General features: G+C 46.1%; 1 protein-coding gene across 11 annotated transcripts in view; it reads right to left on the reverse strand.

Moving 5' to 3' along the window:
- The window catches only part of EHMT1 (euchromatic histone lysine methyltransferase 1), a 127,633-nt gene that overhangs the window by 58,397 nt on the left and 43,942 nt on the right, over positions 1-25,294 (reverse strand). For 5 of the 11 annotated variants that reach the window (XM_026059716.1, XM_026059726.1, XM_026059719.1 and 2 more), the window contains exons 1-2: positions 19,736-19,784; positions 8,578-8,665 (exon numbers count right to left, since the gene is read on the reverse strand). In XM_026059716.1, coding sequence (XP_025915501.1) covers positions 8,578-8,665; positions 19,736-19,783 — 136 coding nt within the window. In that variant the 5' untranslated portion in view covers position 19,784. Of the gene's footprint in view, positions 1-8,577; positions 8,666-12,696; positions 12,717-13,249; positions 13,270-19,735; positions 19,794-25,294 lie in introns of those variants that run through there. The other 6 variants (XM_026059718.1, XM_026059727.1, XM_026059728.1 and 3 more) reach the window with 4 other exon arrangements.

A 25,294-nucleotide genomic window follows, 5' to 3' on the forward strand; every position in this document is an offset into this window, starting at 1 on the left:
AAGCAGACCGTTCCTTCCCAAGCCAAGGCCGCCAAGCTGGCGATTGCCTCCCATGCGGGCACTGCCAGCTCAGACCAGGCAGAGTCGAGTAACTTTTAAAAAGAGCTCATCAATGTCTGCAGGAGGGCAGAGGCAAAAACCACACTTCAGTTAGGCAGTTTCATGGGTATCCAAGCATGATTCAAAGTCAGCAATTCCATCTGCTGCCATCTCACACCACCCAGACCACTTTCTGTGTACTGAGAGCTCTGATAAGAGGCACAAGGGTTTGTTTTTAAAAGCAGTGACTCTCGCTAGGAGAAAACAAAGTGCTACCAGGTGGTTTGGTTTTTTTTTTCATTGTTATTTAACTATTTGAGAAATCTTGGGCAGGGGAGAACGCAACAAACGGTCATACACTTCTTCTTTCAACCTTTATTTTTCTCGTTCTACCTTTGGTATCTTTAAAAGACCATGTTATGACCTTTAAAAAATGATTTCAGCAAAGGTAGCTCTGGAAGAAAACAAAAAATGGGATCACTCATCACTGATGGAGGTTTCACTAGCCACATGGCAGAATGAGGCCTTCAATATTAGTTGATTTAAATGCTGTGCACTCCCACTAGAGCAGTCAAGTAACTTCAGTGGCTGGTTATTAGATAAATGCAATAAGCAGGGGGCAGGAACTGTTCTACCTGCCATAAAAGCAACCAAAACAAGGTAAATTAGAGCATTGCATAACTGCATTACTCCAAAAAGCATAAGGACTCTATGAAAAATCGATGAGGCTGAAATTAAAATCCCACATACAGTTTTTCGCCCACTCTTATTAAGTGTGCAAAATGCAGCCTGATTGTCTATGGAAGTGCCATCAATCCCTATAAACATGCACCAAACTTCCAAATCTGTATTACTAGAAATTTTACAAAACAGAGAAATAAAATTTCATAGTCCCTAACATTGCACAGAACTGTAGAACTTGACAACAGCTTTCAGGGGTAACATTTTGACTTAACAGGATTATGCACCCACTGTGTCCTGCTGTAAATGACTGCACAAGCTGCATGGCAAAGCAAGGTCCTAAAGCTTCTGGCTCCAAATCACATTCGATTCCAACCCAGACCATCAGTGCCCATCTGCTTGCTGCCATTCGGTGGCTGAGCAAAATGCACTGCAAGGTCTCACAACTTGGTTTCTAACATACACATGTCCATGTAAGAAAAGCTGCTACTGCAATTGTCATCACTTGGCTTTCTTGCTCAAAAATAAATAAATAAATAATGAAATCAGCAGAGAGGCCAAGGACTGAATGTGAAGAGAGATTAAATCTCTCTCTCTACCTCGGACAAGTGTGAGACATAGTGGGGAACACCATCCCGCAGCTGCTGGGATGGGCTTGTTTGGGGAAAGATCACCTCTATCCTCCTGCTCCCTTCCAGGGGCACTAAAAACTTCATGAATTTATTACTTTGGAAATAAAGTTGTTTTCTACAAACTGAGTTCACGTACAGCACAGAACGTCTGTAAGAAACCCCATAAGCAAACCTAACAATTGCAAGGGTTCAGTCAGGGATGGCTGGGGCCCAGGTCCTACCTGGGGCCCAGGTCCTATCTGAGCAGCTAATTAGAAAGACCTCCCCACTAAGAGCTAGTTTATGTCAGGAGCTACACTGCTTAATATGATGAGGTAACCTAATTAGGCTAGCCTAACCAAAACACCTGATCTGGTGACAGGAATATAGGAATACCAGACTAAACTGCTGGTCCACTCCCTTGCATGCTCTGCCTGTAATTCAGAGCTTCACCTTCATCTAACAGGACATGTTTGCAAGTCTGGCCGCATTCAACAGGTGTCAGGTACATACTTACAATTAGTGCACATTTACGTGCTTTGCTGAACACACACACTTCAACATATATTCGTCTTTTTGCTGAACTAGGGCCTGTAGAAGGGGATGTAAACACAAACCTCAGAGAGGGCAGAACCCTACAATGGATAAATATGGAATAAAACAGCCTATAAAATCTCTTCGATAGCACCGAAGAGTTAAAGAAATGACTTTGTTCCTTACATGATTTTTTTCGTCTTCCCTTTCTCATTATCCAAAAAAGATGTTTCACTGCAAACCTGCTAAAAATATGGCAAATGTATGGCAATGAGTTCCCTGGGTTAATCAGGCACAACATAAACAAAGCACATCCTACAGGCTTCTATTTTTCTTGAAAATGTTGTTCAGTTTAACTGAATGCTTTTCTGCTCTTGTGCTGCGAGTGGAAGTGAATAAAAACCCTAAAATCGACAGTTCTCTAAATCTCTACTATTTGACTCTATTTATTTCCTCTCTACATAGAACAAAGCTAAGTTCCCCCATATTCCCCTCTCCCTCCAACTCTGTCCTTAATCTACGACCATTCTTTCTTTAATTAAAAATGAAAGATATAAACTAATTCCACAGAAGTGTAACCTCAATTACTAGAAGCATCCTAATATTTTCAGTGTTGCCTTCTGCATCCCCTATGCCATATCCACCAATAAAAGCTTGTCACATTATCCATGATGCGGTATGTATCCCTTTCTGAGTATTCAAAATTAATTTAAAATCCAGCAATGTGTATGACTGGTAACATACTCAAGAGATTAATCTTCTGTTATGCTGTCCATTCACCGAGCTATGGAGCTGAACTTCTTACCAAGTTCAAACAAACGTCCATGAACATGTATCTTCCAGTAGTTGGCTACAATTTAATAACACAAGGAATTCAAGACTCAAAATTATGCAGATATGTTATCCCTGCACCTCCCCAAGGCAAAGAATAAAATAATCAGTAATATAGTTAAATCAGCACTCTGAATTAACAACTCACTGAGAGCAACCAAGAGTTCACACCCCTCCCACCTCTCTACAAACAGGCCCCTTGGCATCAGTTTCACTCAGTTTAAGTTTTCTTCTCAATAGTAAAAACATTTATCTAAAATTAAATTAAAATTCCAATGAACCTAACAGAACCTTGACAAAGGAGGGCAGAAGCTAAAACAGCTTGGCTGAGTTTGTTTCACCTCAGTTTAGATGTCTCAAAGACCTCTCAAAAGCTAGGGTCCTTAAGTCACCTTTACAATCAGCAGAGAAAAGACAACAGCTCAAAACCATGATCTGTCTGACTTACTTTAGACCTACATCCATCTTTGGATAAACCCATCACCACCTGGATACATCTACCACGTGTAAGCAGAACTGAGGTGGACGGGCTCAGAATTAGAGAGAGAACTTTATTCCCTAATTTGGATATTTAAAAGAAAAAATGAAACCCACTTCTCTTATCCCAGCCCACATGCCTGTAACGCAGCTTCCCTTCTACTGGCTTTGCCCGCGTTGGATTTCCAGCCCTTCCAGCAGAGGCATGTTTGGCTCTTGTCCTGCTATGGACCTAGTGGGAGCCCTCAGTCAGCCTGCCAAAAACTGCCCTCAAGCCGAAGGCATACAAGAGATGAACATGGTCCATGCCAGCTATTCTGACTACAGCCAGAGGGAACTGAATTGCCTCTACAGAGATTGAAAGGGATGAGGAACCACCAGAAACTCTTCATACGCAGGAAGCCAGATCAAAGCTCTGCAGTAACTTGGGAATTCCCTGGAAGATAAAACCTTAAAAATATATATTTTTTTAACTCGGAGCTCTGCTCAGGGAGATGAATTAAGAAAAATATGTTAAGTGGTATAAGCCCTCATCCTCCAGGACAAAATCCAACCATCACAAGGTTTGGCAGGCGGGGGGGGACCCCTACAAGTGAATGCAGAGTCATCTGTGACTTCTACCCATTTTCCCAAACATCTTGGTACTGAGCACTGCTAGAGCCAAGACACCCAACTGTTTGTGTCTTGCAAGACATTTTCTATGTATTTCTGGCATCCTCAAGCACAAAGGATAAGAGAGCTCTGCTTCTTCAGATGAAACATGAGGCAGGCCTTCAGGTGCCGCAAGAGAAATATCACAGCTCTGAACTAAGGATTTGCCTGGTAAGCAAAGAACGAACTTAAATGAAAAGCTTGTGATTTCAAGCACATTTTGAACTGCAGTGCAAGTAAGTACTGCATACATTAACATATACACACGCATTTGACACATTTGTGCCTTAAGTACTTTACAGAGCATCTTTTAAAACAACCACAGATATCAGGCATTTATTCAATACCCAGCTGTCCCGCAGGATAAACTTTTAAAAGGGAGTTACGCAACTGCTTATAATCCTTCTGTCACAACAGCTCCTTCCACCCCTTCCTCTTCGAAGTGGAAAAAGACAATTGTAAAGCAGAGAAAAGCCCAGCTGAAATTAAAAAGATGCTGAAAAGATGTCTGATGAAAGAGTCCAAACTAGTATGAAACAGTAGACTGAGGTTCTGTACTCCATTTCAAAGGAAAGCACCACCGCTATCGTTGAGGCCAAAAATCGGAGTGTTCTGAAGCCAAGAAATGAAGATAATTAAAAGCTTCAGGCCGGAGTTCCTCTCTGGGGGGAGTTACTCATGGTTTCTCTTTTTCTTCCCCACCTCTCCCCCCCACTTTTTTTTTTCTTTTAAATCAGTGGAGGCAGATGAGACCCACCTGAGAACTTGGCCCTGTGTTTCCAAAACGCAAGGGGCAGTGCCGCTGCTCGGGTTGGGGCCCCATGCGCTGCTGGCCTGGGGTACGCAGTCACCAAGTGGGAGACTGCTTCCCACCTACTGCAGGACAGGCCAAAAGGCAACACAGAGGGGAAGAAAAAGAACTTCCGCTTTTAATGCTCAATACTGGGATGAGTCAGGTCAGGTGAATGGGATACATCTAAGATCCCTAAGTGGCTTTTTGCTTTATCGGGTCTCCTGGCTGTCGGTCTCAGCAGGGACTCCAAGTGCTGAGAAAGTCAAGGTGAGGAAATTATTCTTTTTCTCCTTTTAAAGCAGCCGTCTCCACAGCAGGGAACGCAAAGGTTGCAGCCGCTCCGCGGAAAGCAGCACTTTCCTCACCCGCCGCAATCTCCTATGTGTAATAAGAGGGGGAGAGGGGAAAAACAAAAAAACAAGAGAGGCCCCTCCAGGAATTTAAAACCTTGACACTCTCTAAAAGCAGTTTTAAGTTTATTTGAGAGCAAATCGACTGCGTGCTTCTAATCAGGCGCTACGGTCCGACACCGTCGCCTTGTAAAATGGCTGCCTCGGGTGAAGTCTCCGCAACGCTGGGCCTAATTGGGAGCTTTGCTATCGACTCCCCTCGCCTGCTCGTTCCTTCTGCCTTTTTATTGGAACTTTCCACCTCTGGGGCTGAGAAACAGAAAAATAAATAAATAAATAGACAGAGGAGCAGTTTGCCTTGAAAGGTCAAGTGAGATGCAGCACCGAGTTGAGAGCTGCGGACACCAGGAGGACAACTAAAATCCCTTGCAATTCTTGTGAGAAACCACTTTTTAATTAGCTTCTCTCCGAGTCAGACCAAATGCAGCATGACCCAATAAAACGTGACAGCACCTTTTTTCCGTTCATCTCTTCCATCCGCCTGCCCCTGTCCCCTCCCCGTCACCGAAGGGAACGATGGACCTCAACTTTTACCCACAAGGAAAACTGCACTGGAACATTTCCCCATGGCTGACAAAACCAGTCGCAGCCACAGCTTTTTTCCTCTCTGTATTGAGCAACTGGAGGCAGAAGGGGACATTAAGTCTAGTGAGCAACTTGCACTGGGCTTTACACAGTCTGGGACTCAATCCCAGAATTAGAAATTAAAGTGCCAGGAACACTTGAAGATCTCATTACTACAGATGTATGTTAAATTCATAGTTTAATTATTTCTCTTCATCAGTGCCAGGATGAAACCAGAAGAGGACGTGCCAACTGACAGTAACAGTGCATTTCTGCAATACCTTTCATTCGAGGAACAAAACAGCAACAAAAAAAGCCCCAAAAACAAAACAGCTGAGCTCTAGTTCCCACGCAGGGACACCTTGCCTCCAGACTGCTCTCTAACAGTATCCAGCTCTCTACTCTGCCCTACCCCGACTGCCCGGGCAGCTCACTGCCTTGTGTACAGCTCCCGAGTTGTCACAAATGAGCACCAGCACACTGAGGACAACCAAGACTGGGCACACATTACCCCAAAACATCAGGCTGTAAGCTGGGGCGGTGCAGCTATTGCTTCACAACATCGCCTTCCCTGCAACAGGAGCCGGACCTCCAAAACCAGCACCGGAGGCAGGCAGCAGTCGCAGCAGTGCCAGTTGTGCCTTACGTGCTTGTGGGACAGACCCCCAAAATCTCATTCAAAAAGCTGCCAGCGTCCTCAGTTTCCTATCGCGTCTTGGACACAGAGAAAGCACAAGTCCATACGCAGATGTGTAACTCAAAAGGCCGTTCCCTGAGGCAGCAGCAGAGCTATGGTGATACGTGCTGATATTGTTCAAATGGGGCTCTAATAGCAACCTCGCAAACTCGGAGCAACCTTTCTGAGTCAAGGGAGGGTAAAAAGGGGGTAAACGTAGCAATTCCCTCTTATAAATCACACCTCTAGCCCAAACAGCACCTTTACTCAGGCTTTGGATCTGCAAGCTCAAACCTCGGGGTTTTATATCCTGAGTTCAATATTCACAGATAGCCTGCCAGGGGAATTTTCCCAAAGGGAACAGAATCCAGGACAAACCTAGTTTTGTGTTATAGACAACAGCTCCCATCAAATACAAGATCAGTCTGCTTCGCAGTGGCTCTGCCTAAATCAGAACACAAAAGCACCAGCAGACTTGCATGGATTCTCATCCCCACGTGTGTCCTTCTCTCTAAAGAGAGAATGACTCTTCTAGGAAGCATTAAGAGAAAATCTCAGACTTCAGGATGCTTTACCAAACCCTGCATCTCACCTCCATGCATTGCCTCCATCCCTGATTTCAGGAACGGGGCTTAAAGAAACGATTTCCAAATGCCATCTTGCGAGTCTGTTGTAATGATTTAATGTTCATGCAACACCCAAAAATGTAAATTCCTATGCAAATGCTGAACACTTATTAACAGAGTTTAGGAACATTAACTAATTAAAGCCCTATGACGATGACAGCTGGTTAATGAAGGTCAGCTAACAAGAGTGCACATAGTACAACAATCAAGCAAACCATTGCCTTTTTACACATGTGGTATGTTTAAAAAAAAAAAAAAAGATATGATCAGAACATTACCACAAGAATGAAAACTATGCAGTTTAGATTTTAGGACCTTTTTTCCAGCAAAAGAACTGTAAAATAAGCTGAAATGGTTGAAAGTTGAGCACCTTGAGACTGCTCCTGAACAGCAAGGATTCTCAGCTTCTTTTTGAGACACAGCATTTGCTTTTAGTCAAAACCAGTGACGACATACAGGGCTCTGAAATGTCTCTCTCCCGGCCATCACCTTGGGTTTTTACCCCACTAGACTCTTGACACTTACCTTGAGATCACCCAGAGCTAAACAAACTAAGTTAATATTCCTGATCCGAGCGAGATAATCAAAGCTAGGTCTCTCAAACGTGACCTCCCACAGACATCTCGGACTTCACCTCTGGTTTTCCCAGATGAGAGGCGCGTACGTAACTGCGATCAACAGCAACGCTCACGTGCTTCCAGATAATGCGCAAGCACTGTGGCCAGATATAACAAAGCATTCAATACTTTGCTGGTTCAGAGCTTTACTTTCTAACTGGAGGAGCTTCAAAAAACATAATGCTGGACAGAAGAGAAAGAAAAAGCAAGGCTGTACTCGCACAGGTCTGAATTAAGTCCAAAAGTTTGTTTCTAGCCAACACTAGGTATTTTGATAGGGCAGTTTCGTGCTTTTCTAATGCTCTATTATGGAGAACAGAACAAAAATACACTAAATCCCTGCAGAGCAACGAGAAGTAACTACTCAAGGAATAATGAAGCCTTGAAAAGAAGAGGGGGGGAAAAAAGGAGAAAAAAAAAAGATTAAGGTTGTGGGTTTTTTTCCTAATTCACTGACACTTATTAAGTCCTCAGATTTGCATGCATGCAACTCAGACAACCATGTAGGAAAGACTTCCTCAAATTAACAAGTGCAGTGCATCCTTCCTGCAAAGTAAAAGTAAGCAGAAATAATGCAGAAGCCATGAAGCATCCCATAACGGCATGATGTGCAGAGTATCTCCCCCACACCGGCCATCCTGGAGCAATTGGTGCCTGTTCTGGAGCAACAAAGAAACTCACAGGAAAATAGAAAGTCAAGTTTAATAGAGGGAGGAAAAGGGCTAGGTCATCATGTGTTGGGGATCAGAGTTCAGTTAAAACCAGTCATACAAAGGAAGTTCAAAGTAACTAGAGTCTCCTTTATAGCCACACCAAAGCAGAAGTGAAAATCAGATATAATTCTTCAGGTGGGTGGAGAGGGATGGACTGAAAAGCAAGTTTGCATCTTTGGGGGGAGAAGCCCTGCTCAGCATGAACACAGGAGAACGGTGCTGCTCCTGTAACGGGCGCACATCTGAGACCCTCAGGGGACAGAGCACATCTTCAGTCCCCTGATTTCGCTCCCAGCTGCGTCACGTGCCGACCCCACTGGCAAGGTCTGGCCCTCAACCGAAGCAGGTGCTCACCTTCCTCTTTATTGTTGGTGATATCTTTCAGCAGCTCCGTCTTCATGCAGGCGTCTTTCCTTGTCTCTCCCTTACTCAGCACTGTTCGCTAGAGGTGGGGGGAGGAGGGACAGGGAAAAAATATCAGCATTTAGCTCAACGTTCATGTACACATTGCATTTAAAACAAGACACAATCGGGGACAAATCCTGTTTACATCATGGGCAAATTTCATTCCGCGAAATAACTCTGCCAGGAAACTGCCACCAAGGCACAGGTCAAAGATAAAAGATTCAAAGGCTTGCCACCGCTGACAGCCCACCTCCTCCGAGAAGCAGAGGAGTCTGGATTTGCACGCAGGGTTGAGATTTCAGATCTCTTTGGTCAAGATGCAGCCAGACATTTTTTCCACATGTAAAGAGTTTGGGAATCCAGCTGAGCACGTCGGTATAGGCACGGATTAAAACGGTCATAAAAGGCATCCCAAGGACATGACCCTCGCTCCCCCCAAACCTCGGAGGTCTCGGGGGGGCGGGGAGGGCTTTTCATCCGCCACACTTCTCCTTGCATGACATACATCAACGTTAACAGGCCCAAGTACGCTTCTATTTTTGTAGCTTGTTCTGATGTGATTTACAAAATGCAAACCATCAACCCAGGTGAGCTGGAGCTAACTCATCCTTCACGTTTATTAAAGTTAAGGAGTTCTATTTTGCATCCTAAATCAAGGGTTTTTTTCCCTTTTTTCCTCTTTTTCTTGAAAAAGCGAACACCTGCTCATCTCTTCTGCCTTTCACACACTTGGAATCATGTTGCTGTATCAGGTTTGCAGCCTTAATACCTTTTTTTTGGGGGGGTGGGGAGGAGGCAGACAAAAAGCTAACAGAAAAAAAAAAACACAAAAGAACGGAGAAAGGTATTAAAAACCCCAAACACACAAGAGGAGCCCTTTGACACAGCTCTGCGTTCAAGGAGACAAGCTCCTCTGAAAGGTAAACATGGCGACTGCCTCGCAAAGCCGCCTTGTAATCAGGCGAGCAGCGACGCCGGCCTTCGGGGCCGGGGAAAGGCCGGGCGAAGGCTTCACTGCCTGCTGCGCGCAGCCCAGGCGGGGAACGCGCCTAGGTCAAGCCAACTGTTGTAGGCCAACGCGGAGAGCAGATGGTGCCTGCAGCCATGCAAATCAAACGGTCTAAAGCGCGCTGAGTGATAAAGAAGAAGAAGAAGGGGAAAGAAAACCCTGCCCATCTCCCATAAAGCGAGCAAAAGAGATAAGGAATATATACGCAGCCCGGCGTATCGGCCTCGAAAGCGTTTGTCGGCAAACAAGGATGGGCAGCCTGCCCTTCCCCGCAGCAGCTGCCTTGGAAGCCTCTGAAGCTAACAGGGGAGATGATCTTTGGGGTCGCTGTTACCAGCCGCTGGGTAACTTTTGTTTCCACGTGAACTCGGCTGCACAGCTGAGGTCCCGCAGCGCGGGGGCTTCCTTTTTCTGCATTGCAACGCCTGCCCCCCTCCGGGCCATGGGGAGACCCACCAGCAGCAGCCTGAGTTACCAGCTGCAGGCCACCAGCCACCGGGGCGATTGCAGGACCACCGTGTCCTGCACCGCAGCTAAGCGCTGTTATCTGTAAAGCAACCCACAGCTGATGGATAGGTGGCAACTTCAGGGAACGTGGCTTGGTCCAAGTTTCTTGGAAACCTCCCCCCAGCACGTGCCAGATTCCCCCATGGGGAGCTAAGGGCACCTTGAAGGACTGTTCCTCAAATAAGCAACAAGGATGTTCTAGGTGGCTACGTGCCCCTCAGTGAGTGCAAGTAAACGCCAAATATATCCAGGCTAGAAGACTCTCATCAAGAGGAAACTCAGACGCTAAATACACAACCTTCAGATTTTAAGACAGACACAAAAAAATCTTAAGCATCTGAAACCCCAGCTCAGCCAACCGATCAGACAGCCTGAAACAAAACAAACTTCCAGCAGATGCTGGCTCACAATTTCCATCAYGAAATGATCATAAAATGCAGCCTAAAGTTTGAACACAGATCAACTTTCTCCTTTTTTTTTTTTTTTTGGCTAAGCCAATAAGACATATCCCTGGTGCAAACCTGTAGATGTAAAAGCTACTTCTCCCCTACCCAGATCTTTTGTAAACAGGGATAATTTCATTTTTCTTATGAACTTATCCTGGTGTAAGACTAATGCAAACTGCACCTATTCAAGCACACAGACTCAGGGGCTCTTACTCATGGGGAATGAATCCCCATGCCCTCGCTACAGACACTGCCATAAAATAAAGAGCCTCAGTTCATCAGACAGGGACCAGTTTGTTTTCCCAACTTTTGTTACAACAAGTAAAGGCCTTGATACTCCCTCCATTAAACCGATTCCAGCCAAAAGCCTCAGGTTTTCAAATCTGCCACTTTTACTCATCTGATGCTACTTTTGGTTTTTTCTTTATTTCACAGGTGGCACCCCCGCTCCACAAATTATTCACGCTCTCCCTTGCGCAGCAACGTGGCTGCTGCTCGAACGATGAGGCCTGCAGAAAAGCCACCGCTGGAGCCCTGAAGCCAAACAGCCCACCGCAGCCTAACGAACACACTCCTCACCGCCTGTAATTAGCAGGGGCACAGAGCTGCCCAGGATCCTGGCCAGCAAACAGGAGCTTTCTAAGCAGGATTTCCAACGCTCTGAGAGGCTAGAGAGCACCTCTTCTTCATGCGCGAGTAAAAGCATCGGTGCCGAAGCAGAGCTAACCTAGGTTGCTGCTGGCCGGCTCTCGTGGTCCCCGTTTCAGAACCACATCCAAACGGCCCACATTAGCGGCACCGCTTTCGCTCCTTGCTCCAAAACAAACAACAACTCAACAGCAAGGTAGGAAACACTACAGTGCACCTTCAGCCCTGTGCAGAGGGGGGAAAAAAAAGAAAAAGGAAAGAAAAAGAAAAAGACGACTGTGAGTTCTGAAGCATTTTTATCCAAAGGGAGGCTACGCCAGGAAGCTGCTGCAAAGCATTCGAAGCCTCTTCCCCATAGCACCAGCAGGTAGGCAGCTCTCCCCCTTCTTGGTCTATCCCGAGCCAGATGCATCAAGTTCATGGCAAACGTCTGCAGGCTGAGGAGAGGATTCAGAGGCAGAGCCCTGCACGCTCCACGCCACCACCACCACCACCACCACCACCACCACCACCCACGCGCTGCAGGGCGCGGGAGCCGAGCTGCCCATTCATTTCCAACCAGAGCGCAACATCCACCCAAACAAGTTAGCAGCAACTTTGTTGCAAGTGTCAATACCTCCATTTTTTTTTTCCTCCCCTTAAATTCAAAGCAAACTTCCCTTTTTGCTCACACTCCACCATGCCCCAATCTGCCGGCTCCTGATTGGCAGAGAAATCTTATACCCACCCTCCTAGCAGAGAAATGTCTGTTCTTACAGCAGTCCCAACAAAAGCCAACTGCCAAGCACAGGCTGCTTCACAATAAGAGTCTCGCACTCTCCTCTTTTTTTTTTTCCCCCTCTTTCCTGCAGCCGTCCGCCTCCATTCCACTGCCTACAACAGACTGATTATTAATCTTCAATCACTGGAGAGCCTCCACAAAGATTATGTGCCACAACCAGTGAAGCATTATTTCCCCCCCCTTTTATTTTTAGATTTCCAGGGAAAGAAAAATTACTGCATCTTCAGAAAGACTGATTAGGTCTTTGCAAGGGCTTTAAAAGCCATGAGGATCCAAGGAGAGAAGCTAGCGCTGTTTTAATTTTTCCTCTCCACCTCTGTTTACAAGAAAGCAGGTTTCCTTGCCGACTTTCAGATCTTAGGAGGGGATGGAAGACAGTTCAGAACGTCCAAGGACAGGGTGTGCAGCATTTCCAAACCGACAACTAGAAACTACAGGGGTGCCTTTAAAACAACAACAACAATCAACAGCAACAAAAYCACCCCCCTAAAGCAACACCAACAAAAAAAAAAAACCAAAGAGAGAGCAAAGCTGGAAAACACAGAAAGAACCTTCTCAGCCTCCTCCTTGGAATTTTCCTTAGCCATCCGGGTGCCCTTYGCAGCAAGTTGGTCCAAACAGGCTTTATAGGAAAAGACAATACATGCATAGCAAAACTTCAACATATTGTAGCTTACCAAGCCCAAGAGACCAGTTAGTTACATCATGAACCAGAGTTCTTTAAAGGCAGACAAGGAAAGGATCGGAGGTTTGATGTGCTAAGATGTCTACCTTCACCAGGTTCTTTTTTTTTTTTGGTTTAAAAAAAAAAAAAAACAACTGTCTAGGAACCTGAGACTTTGCAGCAACATTATTCTAATTTGAGATATTCAGTTAAAACAGGTCAATCTAAGAGGATTGGGGTAGGAAACAAGCAGGAGGGACTGACCCTTCTCCAACTCGGCTGCACACTGGAGAAAATTCTGTTCTTTAACATTCAGGGCACTAGCTGCATCAACACATCTGTCTGCAGACTAGGAAAGACTGACAGAGGAATGATCCTGAATGGCCTGCAAAGCCTACAGCCAGAAGGTTCACCCTCGATGGCTGCAGAACCCCTCTACGGGAAACCGCGAGCACGCCTCTCCCCACGAGCCCTTCATGCACACACCCCAACACCGGCTTTCCTCACAGACCAAATTCTTAGGCAAAGCTCTAGCAAGCACTTCAACAAAGCAGTATTTCACCTACTGTGCAAGGCGGCGGCGAGGTATGCAATATGTACTGTAGCAAGAAAGAGAGGCAAAGCTCTTAATAAATGATGCAACTCCAGCAGCAGCAGATTCTCATTCACTCTCATTTTTTCCTCCCTTTTTCTCCTAAAAAAAAAAGAAAGATCAACTTTCTCATAATAACCTTTGGCTTAGGGAGAAGATAAACATGTTGCAGCTAATTATACATGAAATAATGATTAAGGAAGCGCTTCTGGATAGACAGCGTTTCTTTTGTAGGCATGTGAAGAGTGCTAATTTCAGATTTTTGCACTACTCCGGTCCTGCTGTCCATGTGCAAGGTCTGGGATTACTGCTCATGGGGAGACGCTGACCAAGGGTCTGTCATTAGAAGCAGCAGAATCATTTGATTTGGAGAGGGAGAGAAATGTAACCATCAAGGTACCTGGCCTACAAAGCAGTCACCACTCTCAAGGCTCCTTTTTTTGGCTAAGGCCACTTCCTTATAAGCCTCTTGCAATCATGTGAACAGGGAATTTCAGCCACAGCTCGTAACAATCACTCCTTGCAATCTGAAGTTTGTCCTCAAATCAAAGCAGAYCTGCAATTCTTTTGTTTCCTGAATTCCTTACATCCAGACTCTTCCTTCCCTCCTGAAAGGACAGAAACCTTTCCTTCTCTAAGTCAATGACATTCTCCTACTCCAGCTGTACAAATTAACTTCCAAAGCAGGGGAAGGGTAGAAACAAGGTGCAAGTCCCTGCATGCAAAAGCCAGGAACAGACAGACACGTGCATGAAACATAACAGGACTTAAAATGACTTTTTTCTAACGCTGCACAGTTCATTATGGTGTTCAGGCAAAGGGGGGGTTTGCAACCACCRGCTATCTGAGCCTGCGCTCCATGCAGTTTCTCTAAAGGTGAGACCAATCTACCAAACTACTTACACGACTGCAACCCATAGCGTGGAGGCAGCTTTACTTTTTCGCTGCCTCCACACTGGGAAGCGCTGTACCAATTTAACTGTGTCCCAGCAGAGTTAAAGCCAGTACAACCTGTATGTGCAGACAAGTGTAAATCCAGAGCAGACAAAGGCATCTCCTCCTTCCACTGCTGAGGTTAACAAGAAGGACTGGCACATTATTCACAGCTGCTGCCTGCCTTCTCCTGACACTGGGGGAGGGGGGGGAAGAAAACCCTAAAATGGAGAGGAAGAKTCTGCCTGGTAACCCACCATCATCTGTAGCAAAAGCAAACCAGCCATTTTAGAAACACCAAGTCCCCATGAAGGCTTAACAGGAATAATAATAATAATAATAAAAAAAAAGTAGCATGAAGAAGTGTCCAAAGCGAGCAGGTTGTGGCAGCCCAGGGCACGCAAAGGAGGCCGACGGAGAAGGGAGAAGCCTGGGGCGCAGTCCTCCCGGGGCGCACACTCAGGTGCCTCTTCGACCTGCGAGGTCCTCCTCTTCCTCCCTCCCCCAAGCCGTCATATCCAGCCGAGAAGCTCCCTCTCCCTGCCCCTGCTCCTCCGAACGATCCCAGGAGAGCAGGGCGCGCTGCACGTTTCCAACTTCGAAAGCCACGTTGGGGCCGAACATGAGGAAAAGACAAGGCGCGCRCCAAAACACGCTCTCTCCCCCAAGCCCAACGGAGTGCTTGGGGCTTTCTTGGGACGTAGGAGACCTCACGCAGGTATCACACCCTCTTCGCACAACACTTTGTGTTACCTGCAACCAAGCTAGATGAGAGGCCAGCAGCAATACATCGACGCCTGCAAGCTGGAAAGCGGACAGGGAGAGGAGGAAAAAAAAAAAGAGAGAAAAAAAAAAGATTGCAATCTAGGGCCTGTCTCTAATAACTACAGAAAAACCTCACCAAGACTTTACTCTTCTCAAAAGTGATAAAGCGACACGGCACTGCTCAGTAGCCGAAGTCCTAAAGGTAGGAGATCCTCAGAATCTCTCCTCCATGGCCTACAGGCTTAGTCCCAGAAGTGTTTTTTCTGCTCTGTCATTAGTGTGGAGCCTGGTCTTTTCCTTCAATCCCAAGAATTGCACTGAATTAGATCATCTTGCTCTGATCACCTCCCCCTACAGGCTGCTCCTGAGCATGCTCAGCTCGGCCTTGCACTGCCATTTCATAACTGCATTGTTTACAGACACACAGTGACCTGCCATTTTTTGACAGTAAAATAGAAGCTGGTATTTGTAGCACTAGTGCCTCTTGCAGCCGCGGCTAATTCGCAGCCCCGCTCCGAGCAAGTCTCTCGTTACAACGGGGACGCAGTCAACTTCGCCGCTTGCAAGAAAAATCCAATTTGGAGGAGAAAATGACAAAGTCTGGAAACCAGCAGATTGTGACACTGTGGGGTTGGTTGGGGGCTTTTTTTTTGGATTTAGGTCAAAATCCACCTGCTCAAAAAAAAGCAATGTGGCAGGAACAAGTTAACCCTTTTGGGGGGGAAGGGGGGGCGTGGGAAGGGAAGGTATCACAAACTTCAATGAAAAATGCCAGCCATGATTTCAGCTCCTTYGAATCACCACCGTGCTTCGATGTCACCTAAAAATATAATATGCAGCCCAGTCTGCCATCCTGTGTCAAGCCTTCCTCTGAAAAAGAAAGGGTTGGGAATATGGTATTTTCCTTGAATAAACAAGTTGGCTTAGTCCCAGCACATACAGTTTTCTCCTTTAAATGCAAACCAGAGTATTTTTGCAGGCACACAGGGAAATGAGGAGAGGAGGAGGGGAAAAGTTCCTCATTTAACACCAAGAGCTCCATGCAAAGCCTTGCAAGGTTGCTCCGAGTCCCTCTGTATTCCACTTCTCTCCCCTTCTGTGCTTATCATCCTTTGCAGGTGAAAGCAGCTTTGAGTTATGAAGGAGAGAAAATGCCAGAAGAGCTGGAGGTTTCCTCATCCTTGGAACAAGGACAATTTGTTAAAAGCTTCCTTTGCGAGAGGCGTTCTCCTGCTCAGACACAGTATGGCAGCATTACGGGGAACACGCTCGCGTGTCAGATCTTCTTAACCCCCACCGGCTCTGCCCTTCTCCACCATTTCTACCATGCTTCCCCCCCACCTCCACCCTTATGATGGAATTGGAAGAGAAAAAACAAAAAAAATTACCTGGTCTGGGGGAAGAAGGCTGTTAGTTTGGATCCCAGAATATTTTATTTAAAAAATAAATAAATAAAAGCTTGTTGTACATTTTTTTCCTAATATTATTTTTTTTATTTTTTTTAAACACATTCCAATTAGCTTATACAGTGTGCGAGCTTCGCTCCTGCTGCTTTACCGGCTACTGTAAATCCTGGTGTGCCGCGCTGTACGCTGACTGTCTTCCCACTCTGCCCCCCGCCACAACCAACTCAATGCAGCCATCATAAGCAAATCGAAACAGTTCGTACTTCACAGAACAGCCCCAATGTGCCAGACCAAGAAGTTCGAATAGGAAGAGGGGAGGGGAGGAGTGAAGGGGAGAATGAATCTGTAAACGAACGAAGGGAACAGGACACAAGGGGAGAGATCACGTTACGACGTCCAGGTTCCCCTCTCCAAACAGGGGTGGGTTTCAAAACTCTTAAATTCATGGTAGCCAAAAAAAACCCAAAAAAACACACACCTCTGAAAATGGTAGTTAAGGGTTATAAATTCGAGATTTGCTTCTAAATAACTGCCACTGCGTTTCACTGCAGGAGCATATGGTCCTTCAAGCCTCAAGAGCAGTTAATGCAYGCTGCCAGAGCCCCAAGTCTTTAGCCTGAACTGAAAAGCAAGATAATTCCCTCCGTCCAGGTTGACAGCAGTCTCTGCAGCGATTCCTTGACCTCTCTAAGATCCAGGAAGAGGAAAAGGAGCAAGAAGATTTTAAAGGGGGGGAAAAAAAAAAAAAAAAAAAGAGAGACGAGCAACAACAACAACAAAAAAGCACCAGGAATCAAATCGTCCCTCCCCCAAACGTCCACACCAGCTGGCCATGATAGCGAAGCTCCTTAAATGTCCTTGTTTACCTGAATGAAATAGTTCCCTGCCATTGTACAAAAAAGCACATGATCCTTTTTCATTAGGAGATGGCACCGCGCGGGAGAGGTCACACTGGCGTTGGCACCGCCGCGGCATACCAGTGTAACGAGATACAGCTTCAAATGCCGGGCCAAGGAGGAAAAGCACTGACGGAGCAGGGCAGCCGCAGCCCCGGCGCTCCCGCTCGGCCGGACACCCGCACGCGGCCGGGCTCTCGTGCGGCGGGCCTGATCCCGCGCCGCCACGGCCGAGCCGCCCCGCCACCAGGCCCGGGAGCCGGCGGGCGCTTGTTTTTGTAAGCGGGGGGCCTCACCGGCAGAAACATTCCCCGTTCGCGGGCCCAGCTGCGAGGGCCAGCGCTTCTTAACAGGGGCCGGGGCGGTTTTTAAGCCCGTGAGGTGTCCTAAAACATGTCCCATGTCCCTCCGGCACGAGCAAGGCACAGCAGCGAGGGATGCAGCTCCGAGGAGCCGTTTGCTAGCCAGTCATTTGCTTGGGAAGAGGAAAAATAACTTTGAAGGGAAGTACAACAGCACTGCTTTTTTTCACATGCGACTGCCAAGGAGAGGCAAAGGAAGCGTCTGCCTGGGCTAGGAAATACTCACAGTTATTTTCAATGGCTGGCTGAGGCCCTTTGCACTGGAGTTAAAGTAACATAAAAGTCAGTTTAGCATGCAGAGTTAAAAAATAAAAATAAAATAAGACCCAAAGGCCCAAATTTAGGGCTATTAACCCTTGCTGAAAAGCAACATGGCATTTCTAACCTTACACTTGCCTCTTCCCTCCAAAAAGTAGGTCAGGCATTTCAGCATCATTTTGCAAATGCTCTCAGAAGGAATTTCAGGCAGCAGTAAGTGACTCTTTAGCATTTTAGGCAGCCTCTCGCACAAGCATCATCATGGTCACCATATTCTGCACAAGCACTTGTTAGCACCCCAAAGCGTTGTCTCAGCATTTTTTTGGTTGCTTGTTTGCTTAGCCTTCGTTAAAATCCAAACACATTTTTTGCTGGACAGGAGCTCATCAGCCAACATTTCAAGGCCTTTGCTCTTCACTTTTAAAAAGAAAGTCTCCTGTTTATCTCCTTATGACTTCTTTTGATGTATTTGCCTTTAATACGCATTTACTAGATGACAAATAATGAGCGTATTTATAGGCTCCTGGAGACATGATAGATATTTAGATTAGATATCACAGACTCTCCTCTAAGCTCCCTAGCCTTTTAAAGGGTATCTTCACATTTCAACCGTCATTTAAAAATTTAATATATAGGTATATATGGTAGTTTTAAGGGCTTTCCTCAAACCCAGCAAGCGACAGAGTTTAGGCCTGCGTTTTGCATGCTGCCAGGGGGTGCCAGGAGCACCCACAGGTCCGGGAACCTGAGAGCCTTAAGAGACAACAGCGGAGGTCAAGAACAGGGTGTACGCTCCAAGTCAGACCGGTCGCTGTAGCAGGCATCACAGCTGGGTGCATATAACACAAACTAATAATAATAACAATAATAATATTAATAATAATAAAGAACATGGCAGGGCCAGGGGTATGAATTTTAGGCAACCTTTTAAAAAATTGCTGACATGGGCCTTCTGCCATGAAATCAACTACGGACATTTCATTTTAATCAGCTGCTCTCTTGGATTGCAGGCTGCTTGGAAAATAGGTAAATAAAACCCCCAAACAAACAAACAAAAAACCCAAACCACCACCCCCAAAAAAGAGCCCTTCTTCCTGATAAAATCAGGTTCACTCTTCCCTCCACCCTCAAAACTAAACAGTAGGCTTGCTTGACATAACTGAAGGCTGTCAAAATTGTTTCTAGCAAGCAGGTGAAATGTGTCCACAGGCCCTCTCCTTTCCTTTCAAAGTTCAGTCTTCGAACAGCTTAAAGACCCCAGGGTTTTCTCTTCTTGCTTATAAGAAATGGAAGCAGGGAGGGTTCCTGGTAGAACCAAATATTCAAAAGACTTCATGCTTAAAAAAAAAAAAGGCAAAAAAAAAAAATCCAGACAAACCTCCACACCCTCCCCAACACAGAAGACAAATAAAAGACTGACTTAAAGCGTGGAAATACAGCCCAAGCTTCCCCAGAGACAGGTAATTTCAGATTCAGAACTATGTACAAGTCCATTGAGCAAAACAAAGTAACACTAATAACAACACAAAAGATCAGAGAAGTCAAAGTCTGAAAAGCAACTGCGCCTGTCCAGGTTATTCTGCAAATCACTTCTTCAAAAGATGCCCCAACACACTACCCTGCATGCTGCATCAATATGCAATACCCACATTTCTGCTGTGCTGTTCTCTCTTGCATAGGGCAAAAAATAAATAAAAAAATCCAGCCATGATTATCTTAACTGTCTTCCTCCTCTCAGAGGTTTCTCCTTTCCTACCTGACAACAGTCTGTCTGCGGCCACAACCTGAGGGAATCTGCTATTTATGACATATGGAACATGGACACTACAAGTTACTGTACCTGCAGACATCTGTGGTCTTCTTTTGATGAAGACTCAAAGAGTTGCATATTCCAGATCCTCATGAACAGTGATTCAGTTTCTGCTCATGTGATAAAAGCTCCCTCTACAGAGTGAGCATGCCCAGTGGAGACCATTTCACTGTTCACTCCAAGCTGCAGCCATTTCACAGAGAACCTGCAGGCTTAAGGGCTTCCATTGGAGCAACTATTATCTAAGGCATCGCGGGGATACTCGGTCCGCCTGGTGCAATGCACAGTTAATAAAGATAATCTGTCAACGGTCTGACCTAGTGCCAGGCCTAAAACTGATCACTAGCCTGCAAAAGCCTTTTAAAACCAGGTAATAATGTGTTCTGTTTCAGTGGCCTCCAAGAGTAGCCCTTGCCTACAAAAAAAGAAAAGGGGAAAGAAAAAGAGAGAGATGCTGCACAATAGCATTTAAGTTTGAGGGCACCCCTGTGCTAATTATATTTTGCTTAATAAAGCGCCCGACCTTTGAATAGTGGGATAAATGCACGCAGGTTAAACTGGTTAAGTGCACAGTGTCCAACTGAAAGTGAATTTGAGATCTGATATGCTGAGCTGAAGGGGTGCTATTTTTCACTTCAGGGATTTATAATTTAACATGTCCTGATACAACCAACCTTAAAAGCATATCGCAAATACAATCATTAAAACGAAAAAAACAAAATAACAATGAACTGATAGCACACTACTAGGTGCAGTAGTTCTGAGCTCAGCCTATGTCAAACCATAAGATACAGCTGGCCCAGCCAGCAAGAGCAAAGAAGAAATTTTAGCTTCAAAATAAAAGTAGTTTGTCTCTGTTCCATTTAACAATTAAGCACAAACTCTTGGCAACCTCCGTATCTGCTAAAGCTCCCAGTAAAACTGCCTGAGCAACTTGCAGGAACATCTGTAAGCAGAGATCGGCTGGAATGGATTCAAATGCACAAATGACATTTATCACAATGCAAAAGTCCGAGGGTTTCTCCGTGTTTAATATTTCTCTGGAGAACCTCCCACAGGAGAAGGGGGAGGGGAGCAGAGCACGGAGGAGAAGAGAAGAGGGAAGAAGGAAGAGGAAATCTGAACTGGACTGTAGTCCCACCCGTCTGCTCTTGACCAAAGCAAAAACAATTCTCCCCAAAACAGGAGCATGGAAGACAGTTCTCCTTAAGCTGAAAGGTTAAAACGAACCCTGGCGCCGTGCGTTGCCTCTCAATGGCCCGAGAGGAGGAGGAGGAGGAGGGGGAGGGAAAAGGAACAGCCTGCACCGGCAGGGGGGAAAAAAAGCCATAAAAATCCATAGCGAGGTTTTGAGGAGCCCAGTGATTTTATTTGCCTTGCACGTGGCATGAGAAGCAGGCGTTCAAAATTCAAGGCTTCAGCACGAGCATGAAGCCTTCTCTCCTCCACCCATCCCCTCCTCTCCTTTACTAAAGCCTCACCAGCGTATGCCATGCTGCTACGTTATCCCAAACCAGAAACACCATCAAGCCACGTTTTCTACAGGCCGAGCATTTATTTCACCACCCTGTCTACGTGCACTTGCAAAGTGGCAAGAGTTAAAAGAGCAAAAGAACCATCTATGGGACTGCCTCAGCTAAAATGACATTATTTTGCTCTGAACACTTTGGAGAAGTTTCACTACTAAACAGTTAAAACACACAAGGCTACAGTGATCAGACTAAAACTCATAAGGGAAGAATATTTGAGGTGACAGAATAAAGCCAGGACCTCTCTTCCACCCACTGTTTTTCTGCTTGATGTCAATCTAAGTAATAGTATATATAATGAGATTTTTCTGGCCTTTATAAAAATCACTAAAAGTTGTAGAGGTAACTCATTTAAGACAAACCCCCAAAAGCCCAAAATAAAAACAACAAAACCTGACTACACCGGCAGAAGTTGTGTTATCCACTGCATCAAGAGATTACTGTAGTTCAAACCAAAGATGGCTTTAAAACAGTTGAAGCATTACCCTCCCTGCGCAGCACAAATTACCAAGCTTTCACCAAAAATACAGAAACAAAGATATTAACAAACGCAGAGTCACTGAACTAATCCAGTCCACGTCCATTTTCAGACCGAGATAAAGCAGCGATCCAAACGCACRCCATGGGGTTCGCTCCTTCTGCCTACTCCTGAACGCAGCACTCCCTATTGCAGCTCAACCCTGGAAATGTTTTTACTGGTGAGGGTGAAATACACTGAGAACAGGAGACGTTTCTCGTCTTGGAAAGCACTAAGCCCTGGTTAAAAAAATAAAATAAAATAAAATAAAAAAGCAGGATACTGCGGATGCTTCCGCAATCAAGTCAAGCAAAGCGATTGATTAGCACCTCACAGGAGCTCTGCACAGGGACGCGCTCAGAGTGGAGGCTGCTTGTGTGGTAGTACCGAGGAAACAGCCGAGTTCTTAAATTTACGGCAGCCAAAAAGAAACAGAAGCTTCCAGACAGCCTCTGCAGCATTACACATGCTGCCCACGGCATGGCGCCGCCATTCAGAGGCCGTGTCCTGAAGCGGCCCCGCCACCCGCAGGGGGTCCACGGTGGCAAAGGGCCCCCCTGCGCCCGAGGCCGGCCCCAGCGGCACCGGCTCCCCGCCACCTCGCCCGGCCTCCTCCAGGCCTGTGCGCAGGGTGGCCGGGCTCCCTCCGCGGCCCGGCGCCCGGGGAAGGCCACGCCGGCGCTGCCATTTCCTCCCCGCCCTGCAGCCATTTTGTGGCGGCCAGGCGCTGCAGGGGCGCCGGCGCGGGGCGAGGAAAGGAGCCCTGCTCTGCCCCTGCCGCCCGCCGGCCGCGCGAAGCCAAAAGCTGACAGAGCAGGAGGCCTGAGCGATTCAGCCGCTCGGGGACGTCACCTAGGTAGCACCGAGCTGAGCCCGTGCCCCGCTCCCGGAAAATGAAATCCTTCTCCAAAATGGCTGAGGTGGATTTTCTTTCCTTCRCAGTTGAGTAAAATCACAACGAGCCTCTGCCCCGCGAAGTTTTTATTTAACTCTCCAGCAATCTCACCACCRAACTGTCTCTGCTGCGGACTGTCTGGCGAGAGACAGTGTAGCACTCGCTTTTTTCCAAAAAACATGCTCTACCGGGGACCATAAAACTACAAGATATTTTTAAACTCCGGGCTCTCTGGCCTCAGCTCTATAATTCAAGGCTTGAAAATCCTTTCCAAAATCTCACATTTTAAAGAGGAAGACAGCAGAACAACCACCTTCCTTCACAAAGGACACGGGGCTCCTAAGGGCTTTTGCTYAATTACACCATTACGGCCGTCATTTTCACAGCTCCCTTACAGGGGAAACGCAAGTGGGAGGGAAGGGGAGATGTGYCTTCTACAGGAGGAACAGCATTCAGCTCTCCAAAATACAGGAYTTCCTCTTATTTCCATCAAGCCCTCGCTTCTGCCCCTAGACCCGCTCGAAGCCGAGGCTCCCTTTTGGCCTCCTCTGAATCGCGTGCAAAACCACGATGGACCAGGCCGCCRCGGGTGAAGCGGCTTTGCGGACAAGCACCGCTGCTGGAAAGCCCCATGCGCTCTGCCATTGCTAGGAGCTACTCCTCAGCGCGGCTGCAAGCTCTCAAAAGGGCCCCTTCCCTCCTCAGAGACTATTCTGGACGCATCCTAAACCAAACACCCAGCCCTGGGGGTACTCTGAGCGCCCGCCGCGTCCTCCGAGAGCGCTGAAACCTCYGCTTCGCCCCTTACAGGCTCCAGCAGCAGTTTTGAAGGAGCAGTCAGTCATTAATGCATGCTTCTGGAATTACAGTTTTCTCCACCTTTTGAAACCTGTTTTCTTCTCTCCAAAGGTTTCAAGCCACCTCCCTCCCTCCCCCCATTTCCTCAGCAAAGCTTAAAACTGTTTTTAGTTAATAGGAAACATAAAATGTTCCCTGGGACACTGCGTTGAGGACATCACAAACACACACACACAAAAAAACCAAACCAAAAAAACTGATGCTGTTGTGACAGATGTTGAGATGTAAGCTCTCTGGAAGATGTTGCTATGTTTTGATAAGAATACGTGTTGAGTATTTCATTTATAGGGCAATCCTAGAACTTTATTTAGAGCCATATTGGACAGACAGCTGTAATTTAGAGCATACTGTATTCCTAACAGTTCCCAATTATAAACTCCTTCAGCTTTAACTTATAGTAACCACGGCTCTTTCTATTTTGGAAAGCTAAAAACACCATTTCTCCCCTTCATTCAGCTCTCGTCTATTAAGAGCTTCTACTGTACACATACAGCCTCGCTTGCGAAGGGTACTAAATACAACACCACACACATACCCCATCTTCAAAACCAGGGAGCCAGCTTATTGCTTTAACCACACTAACAATGTGCTCCACACACAAATGTTTTATTGTTTCGTTCTGGAAGGGTAGATGGGGTGGGAATCGGAAGCATTTCAGTGCATCACGCAAAGCCATTCCTGCTCGTTAGTAGTCTTCTGCCAGGGAAGCAGGCAGTAAAAATGGCTGCTTACATGCAGTCTCACTTCTGCTGCGACACTTCACTGAAACACTGGCGTTTCAGCTTCTGCTTACAAACCGCAATGCTCCAACATTTCCCTGGTCTTTGACCTCACACCTAATCTTTTTTTTTTTTTAACATCAGGGACAGGCATTCCCATGAAAACAAGTTCTTCAGTTGAAGAGAAGCAAAATTTCATGATGCTTTTTTACCTCTCCCCAAATCATGAACTTGCATATGAAATATCACAGTTGATGGCTCTACGAGCAATGCCGCTGACATCATACATTTCGGCGAGGAACAGAAGGAGCAGATGAACTCTAAAAACAAAACTCCCGTCTTCATGCAAATATCACAAGCTAAGAAGAGCAGAGAAATTAAGCAAGCATGATATGTATACAGAATTGTCTCTAACGAGACTGCTTTTCAGCAACTGCCATAAGGTGGCAGTGGGTCTTTAAGGCTACCTTACACCTTTCACACAAGCACAATAGGAAATTATCACGAGTGGTTTTCAGCATCTGAAACTGTTTAAGGGAAATTTCCTCATCAAGGGAGCYAGACCATACATGAAAACTTGGGGCTGAAATTATTTCAATGCCAGAATCGCACAAGGAGGAAAAGCCAAAAGGATCAATCCTGAAAAGCTATAAATGCAGCCCGCATCTGAGCCAAAGAAAACCAAAACCTTTTACTTTCGCTGTACAATTACAATGCAGTTTATTTTACATAAGTGCTTTTCTTTATGCATTCATCCAACCATAAACAAGCCAGCATCCATTAAAAATGTGTAAAGTTATACAGCTCCAGTAGCCTGAGACCTGGAGCAGGCATTTTGCAGGAACTGCAAAAGCTACATCAGTAAGCAAACTGGTCACCAACTTACTACAGAGCTGACATATCAAACAGGTAAGGTAATGACTAGCTCCCGCCTTGCCTGCAATCCTAGAGCTCAGAAAATGCAATGGGCATGTTGGCTACGCAAGAAAAGCAGAACTGGGCAATAAATATGCAAGTTAGTTTAAGTAATAAACTGACTCATCATGCAGATTGACCTAACTAGGTAAGACA

The sequence above is a fragment of the Apteryx rowi genome, unplaced genomic scaffold (genome assembly GCF_003343035.1).
Source record: "Apteryx rowi isolate R43461 unplaced genomic scaffold, aptRow1 scaffold_16, whole genome shotgun sequence".
Taxonomy (NCBI): domain Eukaryota; kingdom Metazoa; phylum Chordata; class Aves; order Apterygiformes; family Apterygidae; genus Apteryx; species Apteryx rowi.